At 40.1% G+C, this 14,816-nt stretch overlaps 1 protein-coding gene across 3 annotated transcripts in view; it reads right to left on the bottom strand.

Annotated features, from left to right (window-relative positions):
- arid4b (AT-rich interaction domain 4B) overlaps positions 1-13,261 on the bottom strand; it is a 50,374-nt gene extending 37,113 nt beyond the window's left edge. For all 3 annotated transcript variants that reach the window (XM_084077309.1, XM_084077310.1, XM_084077311.1), the window contains exons 1-2: positions 13,047-13,261; positions 9,069-9,111 (exon numbers count right to left, since the gene is read on the bottom strand). In XM_084077309.1, coding sequence (XP_083933435.1) covers positions 9,069-9,074 — 6 coding nt within the window. In that variant the 5' untranslated portion in view covers positions 9,075-9,111; positions 13,047-13,261. The remainder of the gene's footprint in view (positions 1-9,068; positions 9,112-13,046) is intronic.
- Positions 13,262-14,816: the final 1,555 nt, after the last annotated feature.

The raw sequence follows: 14,816 nt of genomic DNA, 5'->3' as shown, positions 1-14,816 counted from the left end.
CACAGGTTCCAAGCAGCCTTACGCAGGCATTATTCAACAAGGCAGTGTGTCACGTTTGCAAACGTTTGGGGAAACAAATATTCAATTTATGTTACTTTAAGATAGTGGTTTGTCAGTTGTCACTGTCAGTGATGACATCATGAGTTGAGTATCAAATAATCTCTTGCTGATAAAGATACTTGATAGTAGGAAAACTGGCACCAGCACTGTGATGTAAGAAAGCTTTGCAAAAGACAGACAACAAAATGACACACATATTTTTGTTTTGGACAAATTACTTTAACCCATTGAGACCTGAAGCCGATTCTACATGCCTAAATCTCAACAGTTTTCTGAAAAACGTATGTTTCTATACCAGTGGTGCTCAATCTTTTTCATGTCAAGGACCCCCAAAATGATATGTACGCGGACCCCCATCAAAATATTTTGTTCCAGGGACCTCCCAGAAGCAACGATTTGAGTTAAAAATGTTCGCTTTAAAAATATATATATTCAAAGATTTGCACACATTTTCACGATTTTTCAAAAATAGCATATCTACAAGCTCGTAGTGCGGCACTCGGTGCCTCGCTATGAGCTTGTATATCTGCTATTTTTGAATAGCCCAAAGTGTAAAATAATGCTTTTTTAGCTCAAATCTAAAAATGACAAAGTTCCAGGTCTTAATGGGTTAAATGAACAACGCCTCGTTCAATAATGCGAAGTGTAACCTTCAATTAGCCTTGTTCGCTCATTTGATTTAAATTAAATGAACAACGCCAAGTTCAATAACGTATACTATAACATGAATTTAGCCTTGTTTGCTTATTTAATTTACCAGGGAATGTTGACATATTGCATGTGGGCTAGTCTATTCCCAGGTCAAATAAACAACTGATGAACAAAAACAGTCACAATTGAATAGTGTCAGTGGCTTTTTAATAAAGGGAGGGGTTTCTCTTCTTTTTTCCCCACTTTTTTTAAAGGATAGGTAGAATACTCTTCTGAATAGAATATACTTTAGTTCTGTATATTTCTTATACTGATCAATTGGAAATTGAAAGTCAAGTTAGTGCAGACCAAGTACTGTCCTATGGTCAGCTTCAGGTGCTCTGAATAGATAGCCTATTTAAAAAAAAAACTTTCACAATAATTATCAAAGATATTTTCTGAAGTGTAAAATGTCAAATGGTTGAATCAGCTATTACCAAGTAGAGGCGCAACAGTTATTCAAACTAACTGATTGTATTCATTATAAAACATAGCCTAATTGATTTTAATAAAATCATAAAAATGGTTTTCTTTTCCAAAAGTACCAACAGTAACAGATCTACAAGCTCACTTGTCACAAAAATGCGTTGGGAGATTGTAGATCTGCTATTTCCTGTATTTTTGTGTGGCTCCATTGTGCGACAAAGTATAAATCTTTAGACTAATTGATTTAGTCGATGATAAGAAATCTATTTGAATTTTTTCACCTCGATTTGTTTACCGGTTACGTTTTAAAGAAATGCGCTTCTATTATTCAGGTGATAACAGTTGAATAATTGATAGTTGAGGCCCTATAACCAACAAAGCAGTGTATTATACTGTCATTAGGCAGAAGCTGGTCGTCCTGGTGTAACCCACACAGTAAAATACTGTGTTCATTTATCCATTTCCTTCTTATTGTTCTAATATTTCATTGACAGATAAAATAATCCGTGTACATGCTCTGAAAAAAAGTGTCAATTTGAAAACTGAGTTAAATTTGGAACATTCTCCATAATGAGTACTTTTACTTTTAGTACTTAGTAAGTACATTTTGATTCCAATACTTCTGTACTTTTAGTTTTACTCAAGTAAATTTAGAATTCCAGACTTTCCAGTATTTCTACATTGCAGTATTGATACTTCTACTTAAGAAGAAAATGGCCACCATTGCTCTCAGAGTTAAATGAACACTGAGGATTTTCCTGAGTAGAGTTGTCTAATAATATGAGCGCTTTCTCACGGTGGGGGTGTGTGCCTCCTGTTCTCAGCAGTAGCCTGCATGCCATTACGTCAACCTTGGCTGGCTGGCAGTCATGATGATAATATCTGTCAAAAAGAGGGAACACCCTTCTCCCATGTAGGAGGACTGACGCAGCATAAACAAGCCTTTCAAAATAAGTGCACCTCTTATTTACTTAGTTTCATTGGGCGTACATTATGACCGATGACAGAAACAATGCGTTTGATGTCATCTCTTCACAACATTTCGAGGAGAAATACATAGAAGACATGGGTTGTTTTTTGCCACACTATAGTATTGATCTCCTCGCATCAGAACAATGGATTTAGGTTGAAAATCAGCTATGCTTCTCTTTAAACCATTAAGACCTGAGGTTGACTCTGCAAATACCTTCTAAATCTGTAGTTCACAGAGCCGAGGTTACAGCCATAGCCTGAAAGTTCTCTTTCAGAAATTCACTTTGCCTGTCACCATTGGGGTTCAGTGAATGTGTGTGGGTGCCCTTTCACTGGAAGTTAACAAGTTTGATCACACAAAGTCAGTGGCCACTGTGTCCATCTATCCCTGTCCAAGCATCATTGAGATTTGAGAAACCCTTACCGTCTCCTGGAGCTCCACACATAATGTGGGCCCCCATGGCCCCCTGATGCCTCTGGCTCTGGTGAAAGACACCTCTCCAGAGAGTTACGCAAAATAAAGTCCTAATTACCCACTGGCACTTTTTGATCCACAGTCTCCACTCCAGCCAACGGAGTAGTGAGTCGGCACCAAGCGTATTGTTCTCACGATCACCTCCCCAAGCTGCTTCTTCTGGGAGTCGGCCCAACAGCACATCAGGCAGAAAAATGCACAAATGCCGAGTGACATCCCTCAGCACCAGCTCCAGTTGGCACGAAAAGACGATTCTTATTAAAAAGAAAAATCTGAACCGCTTGCACTTGCTCACAGATAGGGTTCATTATAAGATCTGTATTTAAACAGCTGAAGGCTGGTCACAGTCAGGCCAGGGCAGGGCAAGAAGCCTCTGTCTGTTCCCGTGGCAGAGAGAGGGGTTCTGACAGATGGGATCCAGGGGCAGAGTGCTAGTACACTCCAGCCCCTCCGCCTCTTCAGATAAACACCTCATTAGTCTTTTGGCGCAGTCTGGCCCGGCCAACACAGCGTTTACATGACGCAGCAGCCATTTCCACCGGCTGACCATTTCTCCGGTACGCAGCACAAGGCTTGACTGCTTGCAGCATGCACGCACTACTGTACATAGCCCATCGGTGTTTTGTGTTATTATCGTTCGCACCAATAAGCCTCTTTGACTTTTCCTGCAGTTAAGCCCGTTCTTTTCTTCCTCTGAAAAGGACCCCTGCTTCAGAGCTGGAGAGGGCATGAGGGTTATCTTGACAGCTGTGGCTGCCAGACCTCCCCAACTCAACAAGGGAGGGCTGATAAAACACACTGCCGGGGCCAGATTTACATTCGTCACGCTCACGCCAACACAAATAGTAGGTTTGTTATTTCCACTGATAATGGCCCTCCATTTCCTGCATTCATTACGGAGCATGAAAGGGAATTCCATTCCATTGTCTGATCGTTTTAGCCAATACCGGTGTATGGAAGACACGGTCCCTGCAGTTTAATTTCTCCATGCTCGTCTCTCTCTCTCGACGACACACACAATGTTTTTCCCCTCGGATTTCAACCAATCGAGTTGACTAAAGGCCGCGGAGGCGGAAGTCCTGTGCCTCTGGGAGGTGTGCATTGTGCCAACTCATAATGAGCTGAACACCTCCAGCACCTAACAAGAGCAGCTCTCACCTACAATATTGGCATGCAGAGAACAGGGCACAGCAGTATCTAACGCAAGCCTCCAGCAGCACTTCATTCCCTGCATACAAAAGCCAACATTATAGCAGCAGCACGATCAAGACTGCATCTTGGGCTATTCACCTAGTGCTACCTCTGATGTGTAAAATGCACTCCTCCAAGCAGCATGTGCTTGATAAAGCATACGCAAATATGACTTGTCAAAAATGTGCCAAATGCTCCTCCTACTGACATGGAAAGATTATGAAACATACCTAACCAAACAAAGTAAACCGTCAAAACGGCTTGGGTTAAAAGAGTCCAAATGAGAAAATTGAGAAATAATAATCCCAGGGCTTTAAATGATGATCTCTAACAGGAGGCTTTTCTCCAACAGAGAAAGCATACGAAAACAAATGGCAGAGGTCATGGTGCACTGATCATCTTGGCACTGAAGTACTCCAGCCAAATTAGTCTCAGCACAGGTCATACATACCAAGTAAGTATGTAAGAGTACATCACGATCTGTTTGTCTGTGTGTGAAGCCAACAGTAAAATGAACTCAGAAGAGTGTACAAATGGAACCAAATGGACCGGTAAATGTCCATTTGGTTCCATTTGTACACTCTTCAGGGTTACATTAACACTAAGAGTTTTACTGTTAATATTTTGTACTAGTGCTTTCTCAGCAAATGTGATGCATTTGTGGACAGAGAAAACAAAAGTGTCCGAGTCAGTAAGATCTCTGAAAACATTCTGTCCTCACCCAAGAAAAATATAACACTGGCTATGGCAGTATACAGCAAATGTTCTGCTCAATACAAACTCTGAGGTCATTAACATTTCAGCAGTCGATTCTATACAACACAAGCACATCGGCGAAATGAGCCAATTTTCAAAAGGAATTTCCTGGAAGGCTCAAAACAAGTATAGTATTATTGAAATTACATCCCTGCTATCAAAAGAGAAGTGTGCTACCCATGTTTGTCTGAAGGTTTTATGGCCTGGCTTTGCGTCTAGGGTCAGGTACAAGGTCAGGGAAGCCCTGACCATTAGTTCAGCAGTGAAGGAAATGTCCAGTCTGTTGGCCCAGAGCCAAAAGATGTATACATTCTGTCTTATAGCTTCCAACTAATCACTTACAACCTTCACTCTTGAATAGGAAAGGCACAACAAGCTTTAATAATAATGCTGTAATGATTGCCGTCATTTCAAGCATTAGTGGAAATAGTATCCAACTGATTTATTATTATGAAGTTGTCATCATAGTTTGTTTATATTCCTTAGACTTTGAAATACAAGTCATCCTGTATACAGTGATCAGAGCTGGCACAAGGCCTACTCAGGAATATTTATATTCAAGTTTTCAAACTTCATCTAACCTTATAGTCTACCATGAGTATTGAAATGCAAAAATGAGGCTACAAGTATATTGAAACATAAAACATGTAACTGCCGTGTTTGATGGATGGGAATGTGGGTGCCATTAATTACTGTGTACTTACATCAGTATGAGCTACAACAACTTCCATCTCACAAACTAACTGTAGACGGTAAGCCTAAAAAATTACTTAGGCTAAATAACAAAATAATGTTATTATAATAAAACCATATTGTGGCATAATGAATGTGCTTGTATGCTTAACAAAGGTATCATGGAAGAGGCATGCAGAAAAGAATTACACTTCCCCCGACATAGCTCACACGCTGTACAATAATCCCACAGTGAATTACCTCTTTGTCAGAGTCACCTCAATATCAGTGACTCGTGCTTTGGCAGGGGTTGCCTTGACAATGGCATGGCTGGCTTTAAACTAGAGAGGAAATCTTTCATATACAACTCCCCATATTTGTCCATTTCTGCCCGACTTCATTTTGCTACAACTCCACAAATTTGGTCCAAACTCACACAAATCATCCCAGGTTCAAGCCCCGAATTTCTAACCATTTGAGCAGCAATTAGCTGAAAACTGAATTTCCCCCACGGGATCAAATTGTTCTAATTATTTCAGTCATGTGATCAACATGAATCAGTCATATTTTAGTACTTTTACATAACATTTTTCCTACTTGTTGACCCTTTTGAAAGCTTCCCCTGAAAACACTGATTCAATCTGCAGCCTCCATCATAACATTGATGCCTTCATCATCAGCTAAAACACATTCATTTAATTTGATATCGGTTCAATACCGATATTGCTGATACCGATATGATGACCGATTAATCGTAAGTTAAGGAAAGTATATTGAATCAATTAAATAAAAATAGGATTGTATTTTAGGATGATCTCACAGTCACTAAATTCTATCCTAACTCGATACCATGCAGAGGGGATCATTCTCTTCTGCTACGGTAGACCCCAATAATGTCACTCCAAAATATGTCCATTCTCTGCATATGTTGTGTGATCTGAGAGAGGTTTCAAATTCCTGCCCCCATTCAATACACATCTACCTGCCATCTACACAACCTAATCCTTTACAGAATCCAAGAATAACATAACAATTGCTATTTCTAATCAGCTTCCACAATTGGCATGCTAAAATTAAAACAGTTGGTTTTAAATCAGTCCTAAAGGCTGCCTACCAGTACCAGTCATAGTATAAAGAGATATAAATGCACTGATGTGAAAGTATTCCAGGGAAATTGCAGTTATATAGTCAAAGCACTCTGGGCAGTGGGCGCACTTTATGGCATCGTGATTAACTTGGGAAACCTGGCACAGCTGACTATATTGACATATCCTCTAGTCTGTGGGAACTGAAGCCTGAAAGAACTTCTTCAAAACAGAATCCTGGGACACAAAACTTAGCCCACATATTCCCTTAACCTTGCTTTAGTCTACACCATTTGCACTTCAGACCATCAAAGTTTTCAATTATGAATATTCTGACGTTTTGAAACGTTTGAAAAACAAACTCCATCTTCACAGCTTCTGCAATCACCATACAAATTTGGTCAGTGCACATGGTGCTCAAGGTACACACACATTTTCTAATAGACCATATTGAACAGAATCACAGTCGTATCTCTTGACCTGGCAACTCTATCCTCAAACAATTCTATATGGCTTCAAGTATGCATGTCAAATTCCATACAATTCAACCATGAGTAGTGGGGCACTTAAAAGTTTTAAGTAGGCCAGTTCATAGTATGAAAAACATGAAGATGGGTTACTAACAGTCACAATCATTGGATGTCCTTAACATCAAACATCATAGGGCTTTTCTACTGAGGGCTTAAACTATTTCATCTGAGCTTGAACACCAAGCTGGGAATGTTTTTGCAACAATTTTATGATATTTAAGTTTATTATTAATGAAAGGATCCAGTCTAAACTACTAAAGTTGTGGATGATTTGGAATAATTAAGTGTAGGAGTTTGTAGAATTAAGGATTTACAGACTGAAGCATGAACTGGGCCTAAATCAATTATCCAACTCATTAGTGTATGTTTAGCCAGTGCACTACATTACCGATAGCAAACTCAGTTACTGAGGAAAGGACAAGAGCAGCAGCAAGATGACTGACTGGATAAACTGACTGAAGAACAAATGAATTCCAACAATACCCAAATGCTATCAGACTGGCGCATTATGGTAAGGCATTCCATCCTTGACCACAAAAGGCTCATACTAAGCAGCACAGAAAGTTGAGGCTGTCTGTGTGCCTGTGATGGCAAATTTGACCCACTAAAGCAATTCAACTATGCACACCTCTAGGTTGCCATGTAAACTACTGGAATAACAGAATACGGTCATGATCTTGTGACAAGATTTCTACGCAACCAATAATCATCCTGACACACTAGGGGCTAAACTACAGGAGAATATTGTGGGGTTCTCAGAATGGCTCTAAAATAGAGAAATCACAGCCCTGTATGAAATCTCAGCAACACTTGAGCAAGGATTAGAATTTAGGGGTAAATGTGATAGGAATGGGTAAAACAGTAAAACAGTTAAGTAACTAATTTGTGATCAAACTCAAAAGCATACAGCTATAAAATTAAATTAAACAATATGGTAAATGGTGCATTCACAGTATATAAGCGCCATTGTCCAAAGCGCTTTACATTCACCCATTCACACTAACGGCAGAGGTAACCAATACCATGCAAGGCACCAACCTACTCTTCCGGAGCAGTTAGAGGTTCAGTGTCTTGCTAAAGTACACTTTGAGACTTACAGCATAAGCCAGGGGGAGCCAGCGATCAACCCGGGAACCTTCCCATTCTACAGCTCCTGATCCACTGCCACCCACCGGCGGCATAACTAACACATTATTCAGTAACAAAACGCATTGAAGATCATTCCATGATATATTGTTATATCCCCCATTGGCGGTGTATGTCACTGTGGTCTGATTGATCACAGCATGTACAGAATATCAATAACAAGGAACAATATGACAACATTCTGTACCTTATATTGAAAACACATTTTATTCTCCTCATCTCAGACCCTCTCCTCTGCTACATGTTGGATGGTTTTGTGACTGAGGTTATTGATCTTTTATGGGCTATACATCTTATATAATATGTCAAAACGTGAATAAAAACATAGACCTTTACCAGAAATACTACAAGCTTCACTCATCGTGTCATACCAATTAATATAAATATCAGCATATTGAATTTGAAATGATTCTGCAGGGTATCACTCTATGTATACTGTATGGCTACCATGGCAACAGCAGCACAGGCTGCCAAGTTCAAAGCCTACAGACAAAACGAGTGTTACAATTTTGTTTCATTAAAGCAATAATAAAACAATCCAATAACTTGCAACTTACTTCCCAAACAAATAGGCTACAGCCTTTAGAGTTGTTTTCCTCCAAATTAAATGGAGTTGCAATCAAAATAGTAAAGACTTTTATGTAAATAAAACGTTCCCCTATTTTCTAATCTACTGGTCCACATTGAATGTAGACTTGAGGTTTGCAAACATCAGTCATTTTCTTATCAATAATATAGCCAACCGCCTCCACACTTAACTCATTAACATTCTATGAAAGAAATGTCTTATTTTGTCAGTGCCAAACACCACTTTTAATGAAAGTATGTGCTTGAAATGTGTCCATAAATGTAGTAAAATAGCATTCAACTTTAATAGCATTCATGTACATATACATAATAAAATAGATAATAAAATAACTGATGAAAACAAAAATCATGCAGCACAGTAAAGTTATACAATGATTTATTGACAGTGACCTGCACCTTGTGTTACAGTATCGAGAGATTTGTATTTAATTTAAACAGAATCGCTATAGATGAGATGTGCAAATTATTTGAACGTACCTTCATCTCTCTATGAGTCCTCTAGGTGACCAGCGTAACAAATCTGAAAATAGAAGTTGAGCCAACCGTTAGAATAGAAATGATAGAGCAGTGGTTCTCAAAGTGTGATCCGGGGACCTAGGAGGGTCCATTTGGTTTGCATGCTCTCAGAGTTATGGGGGACGATGATATTAAAACAGTTAGAGAACCACTGTGATAGAGCAATCACTTGGTGTTTCTGCAACAGGGGCAAACTTGGAGAGTCAGTCAGAGGAGCTACTGTTATGATGACATCACTTCTACAACAGTGCTGCTCAGCAGTGCATGCCATGGAAAACACAGGCAGTGAGTAGAGTAGACCTGCAGCTGTCTGCTACTCATTAACAACTCATCAATGCAAATCAACTCACATATCATACCCGACCTGTGACTTAACTTTCCATTTGATGCATTTAAGCATAGAAGCGGGGTATATCATGTATCTACATCTGTTGAAACAGGTTGTAATAAATAAATAAATATATTATATATGGATATATACTATCCATGTTGCACAGTAAAGCATGAGCTGATCATTGGTTTAAAGCCGTTTATGTAATGCCCTGTGTACTAGTCAGGGGGGCTCAGTGTGTGTGGCTACTAGTACAGCGGAAAGTAACTCGTCATCAATGAATGGCAAACTCAACAACAGCCTAGGCTATTTGTATTAACAACATGCACCGATATTTTCACAGAAAGGGCTGAATCTCATTCGACTATGAAAGTGACAGATGATAAAGTAGGCTGTGCAACATGGCTCAACAGATCGTGCGCGGTTAGAATCTTCAGTGATCGTTTAACCGTTTGAACTTGTACAAATAGTAGTGTAGCTACAAATAATAGCAGTGTACATGTAACGACTAGCCTATAACTTTGAGAGTCAACAAATGTAACCAAATGTAGCCTCTCGGAGTTAAATGAACACTGGAGGCTTTTACTGTGTCCACTGTCTGCTCTGCATTGAATCAGTGTTGCCATGTACGCTTATTATAAGCGACTTTGGGCTCATTTTTCTGTTAATTAAGTTGCTTGTAAAAAATTATGGTTGCAGTTTTTTGGGCTCGTTTTTAAAGTGTACTTGCTTATTTGGGCTTGCTTCCAAAAGTTTTAATTATTATTCAGACCAGTGGTTCTCAAATATGTTCATGAAAATGTTTTGTGCTTTGGGAGCATTTGTGTTGTTAGAATGTTTAAAAAATGTTCCAAATATTCCACATTTAATTATCGCATAATATCCGATGCATAATAGCTTTAAAAGTGCTCGTGTGGCCTATAGTTGCTTCTTTTGGGCTTGTTTTCATACACCTGGTTGCTTATTTCTCTCACAAAACATGGCAACACTGGCTACAGCGGAGGATGACGCCATTTCTGGGGCTGCTGACAGTCTGCTACAACAAGAAGCACTACTTCAATGGATCACAACACATGAACACAACATTGTGTGGGCAAAAGAAAGCCGAGCTTCATCATTATATCATAAATAATATATAATCCCGTATCATTTTGTCTCCCGGTCCGGAGATGATGATGTTATTATTATTTTTAGATGAAAACTGGTCGAGAGCCTCAGAGGAGAGAGAGCGCTCATTTTCCCCTCATCGCCTCGGCGAGTCGGCATACTGTTCAGTGTTGCCATGTCCGCTTACTATATGCGACTTTGGGCTTGTTTTTCTGTAAAGTTGCTTGTCAATATTGGTGGTTGCGGTTTTTTGGGGCTTGTTTCTTAAGTGTATAGTTGCTTATTTTGGGCTTGTTGTTTAAACCAGTATTTCTCAAACATTTCTTAGTGAATTATTTGTCTGCGGACCCCACATCTGAAAATATCTTATGCCACCCCCCGACCCCCCCATACAAGATTTGTGTTCTTAAAATGTTTCAAAAATATTCCACATTTTTCAATTTTGGGGAAAATAGCAGACCTACAGCTGAGCTTGTATATCGGATATTTTCAAATAGCCAATGTATTATGTTTAAAGGGCGAAGTGTCTCGCTTCTTTTTGGGTTTGTTTTCATAGACCAGGGTTGCTTGTTTCTCTCGCAAAACCTGGTGTCAATGGTACTGTTCTGTTCTCCGCAGACTGGAGACTCCCAACAGCAAAACACAAGCCTATATAGACCCGAAACAACAACGACCATGTGAACGAACGCTACAATACCAACCAAGTTGAAAAAGTAACCGTGCAGTTCGAATGGAAGTCGCCTCCTTTCTCTCTGCAGAGCAGACGACTGTTTAGTTTATCTGACGGGTGCTTGGTGTTGTTTTTGCTTACTATTATCCATTGAGAAACATCAGGGTTTCTAATTTAAAATATTTTGTATTTACCTTTTTACATTGTCAAACTGTTTACACCAAAATCTATGTAACACTTTTTTTTAAAATATATATTTTTTAACATCAGGGTTTCTGACAAAGAGAAACAAATGGACGGAGCGGTTGGTTCGCAACAAGGTCACCATGATGCCAGTGGAGAGAGAGAGACCTGTAACGCGACAATAATGTACCGCGATCACACACAAAACCAGTGGATTAGAATGGCAACAAACGGTCAATGTATTTTATGACTATAAAAGGTTGACGAATGGGGTCGCGGGGGCTACAATAATGTCATCCGCCCTACGGAGACCAGACCACCAAAGCTGGTGCTGGCTGCTCAACAATGAACCACATAATAGTCCGTGTTCTCAGATCGTCCATGTCCATTGTATAAACTGGAACGATCCGCTATTACAACGTTATTACTACCGTGGTACAACTTCAAATGCCAGCCATTTCTGTTCGATCGTTGTGTCACAGTCACACACACAACGGCGACGATCGAGCCACCGTGATGATAAGAAAATAACATTGGATATAAGGGATCCGTCACGCAAGAAGACTTGCTGTGTGAATCTCTGAGAATGTCAAATATAATAATGTGTTTGGTGTAGGCAGCAGCGCGACAGAGGACAAATATTCCACATCATCTCCATCATTAGCCTTGGATGAAGACTATCGTAGATGTATTTTATCGAGTCTGACTCGATCAAATACATCTATGATAGTCTTCATCCAAGGCTTACACCATCATGAGCAAAGCAACACAACAGTTTGGATCAGACGGTTGAGTTCACACTGGTACAATGTAAGTTATACAGTAGAGTAGAGTGGACACAGCAGGCGTTAAGCGATGGGACAAAAAAAAGAGCCTGTGGCAATATAACGAATTCACTTCTCAAACTATACTGCCGTCCACTAAATACATCAAATAAACATCTGATCTGACTGCGATGTGGAGGTTCAACACGGCTCCACGATGGTGTCGAGTAATATTGTGACTTTTAATGCCCATTATGGAGCACTAGTAGTCTAGTACTACGACAGACAGACAGCCTTCTTTCTATTCGATTCTATTCGACGACAACGATCGCAGAGAATTCCTCCGCTCAACAACACACAACACTATAAAGGAACCATTCCACCCCTCTCTCAACGACGATCGAAGGGTCTATTTGTCTGTCTGGTAACTTTAGTTACCATCTTTGCATTATTACTGGGTTCTTGGTTGTTGGATCAAGTTAATATGCATTTGTCTGCAGACCCCCATCTGAAAATATGTTATTATGCCAGCCAGGACCCCCCATACAAGATTTGTGTTGTAAAAATGTTCCAAAAAAAAAAATATTCCAAATTTTTCACATTTTCTTCAATATTTTTTTGTTGTTGAAAATAGCAGATCTACAAGCTCATTCGTGACCTAGGTTATCAGTGACCTAGGTTAACTATACCTACCTAATTCATTCATTCATTCATCTAAGCGCATTGTGGCTCGGTGTCCCTGTAGTTAAGGATAACTTAGCAGTAACCTAAAACGTTTAAAGGTTGGTCTCGGTGGTTTAACAGCCATCATCAGGGCTGCTGAAATATCCGAAATAACATCGGACGATCCGCGTCCGAAATATTGAAAAGAGGTTCTTTCTTACCGATGCTGTCAAGTGGAGAAAAAACACGTCCGTTCTTCGATGAAAGTGTATTAGTAATCCATAGGATCATTTAGGTGTATAATCTGACAGGGCTTTAGAAAAAAACCGTCGTCCGTTCCGTTGATGTTGTGTTGTGTGTTGTGTGTATATGTGAGTGTGTAGATCTATCGTGGTAAAGTGGTTGTTGCAGATCGTCGAGTCCTGCTGCTGCTGTGCTGCTAGTTCTTTCTCTGATCTCTTGCCTCCCCTCCCCTCCCAGTGTTGCCAGGTTATGTGAGAGAAATAAGCAACCGGGTCTAGGAAAACAAGCCCGTAAGAAGCAACATGAGCACATTTAAACCTACATCATCATCTACAAGCTCACAAACGCGTTGTGAGCTTGTAGATCTGCTATTTTAAAAATAGTATTGAAATAAAATGTGGAATATTTTGAATATTTTTGTTTGATACAAGTAACATTCTACAACACAAATGCTCCCTGGCACAAAATATTTTCATGAAAATATTTGAGAACCACTGGTTTAAATTATTATTATTTTATTTTTTTGGAAGCAAGCCTAAACAAACAACTTCACTTTAGAAACAAGCCCCAAAAAACGCAACCCGCAACTACCTATATTTACAAGCAACTTTACAGAAAAATAAGCCCAAAGTCGCTTACAATAAGCCGACATGGCAACACTGCCCTCCTCCCCTCTTTGGGAATTAATGACTGACGCCTCGGGTTTGTATGTCGTCGCACGCCAGTGTCGAGTGCCAAAAATTGTCGATCTACAAGCTCACCTCTTGGCGCATTCAGCCGAGGGCGTGAGCTTGTAGATCGGCTATTTTCGGCACGCGACGCCGTCGTACGACTGGGTGAAAAAGCCATAACAAGATACACGCAAGCCCCGCCCTTGACACTCAACGCGTCCCTCCCACTGGACAACCGCGACGAGGTGAACGCGTTAGCTAAAATGTGATTGGCCGATCCGCGAGAAAAAATACGAAAGACAAACGGCAGCGCAGAATCCTATTGGACGGTAAACGCCACAGAGGGTCAATAACGACTACAACTCCTCAACAGGGTTGCCATGTCCGCTTATTATAAGCGACTTTGGGCTTGTATTTCTGTAAAGTTGCTTGTAAATATTGATAGTTGCAGGTTTAAACAAGAGTAGTGATTTACGAGTTATCCAATTTAGTAGACCTTGCATTGTGAATTGTACTTCCGTGTACTGTTTCTCATGTCTTACTGAATAAAGAACACCAATCAATCAATCAGGTTGCGTTTTTTTGGGCTTGTTTCTAAAGTGTAGTTGCTTATGGGCTTGTTTCCTAATGTTGTTTAAACCAGTGGTTCTCAAACATTTTCATGTCAAGGACCCCCACATTTATTAATATGTATGTCTACAGACCCCATCTGACAAATGTTTTGTGCTAGGAATTAACCCCCGTACCAGATTTGTGTTAAAATATTAAATATATGTATATATTCTAACATTTTCACCCTTTTCCCAATATTTGTTTTGAAAATAGCTCAAAACACGTCGTGGTGCGATGCGTTGTGAGCTTGTAGATCTGCTATTTTCAAATAGCCGACGCTATTTAAAGTGCTCATGTTTCCCCTTTTGGACTGGTTTTCATAGACCTAGTAGCTCGTTTCTCTCGCAAAACCTGGCAACGCTGCTCCCCCAACTTCCCGGCCTTTAAACGCGCGTTCGATGCGAGTCAACGGGCCAGCCGTCAGAGCGGAGTCTCGGTTCGACCCACTGCGCCGCAGAAGTGCGG

Source organism: Gymnoscopelus microlampas (genome assembly GCF_963454915.1).
Source record: "Gymnoscopelus microlampas genome assembly, chromosome: 13".
NCBI lineage: Eukaryota > Metazoa > Chordata > Actinopteri > Myctophiformes > Myctophidae > Gymnoscopelus > Gymnoscopelus microlampas.
The sequence above is the reverse complement of the archived record's forward strand: the minus strand, read 5'-3'. Positions and strand labels throughout refer to the sequence as shown.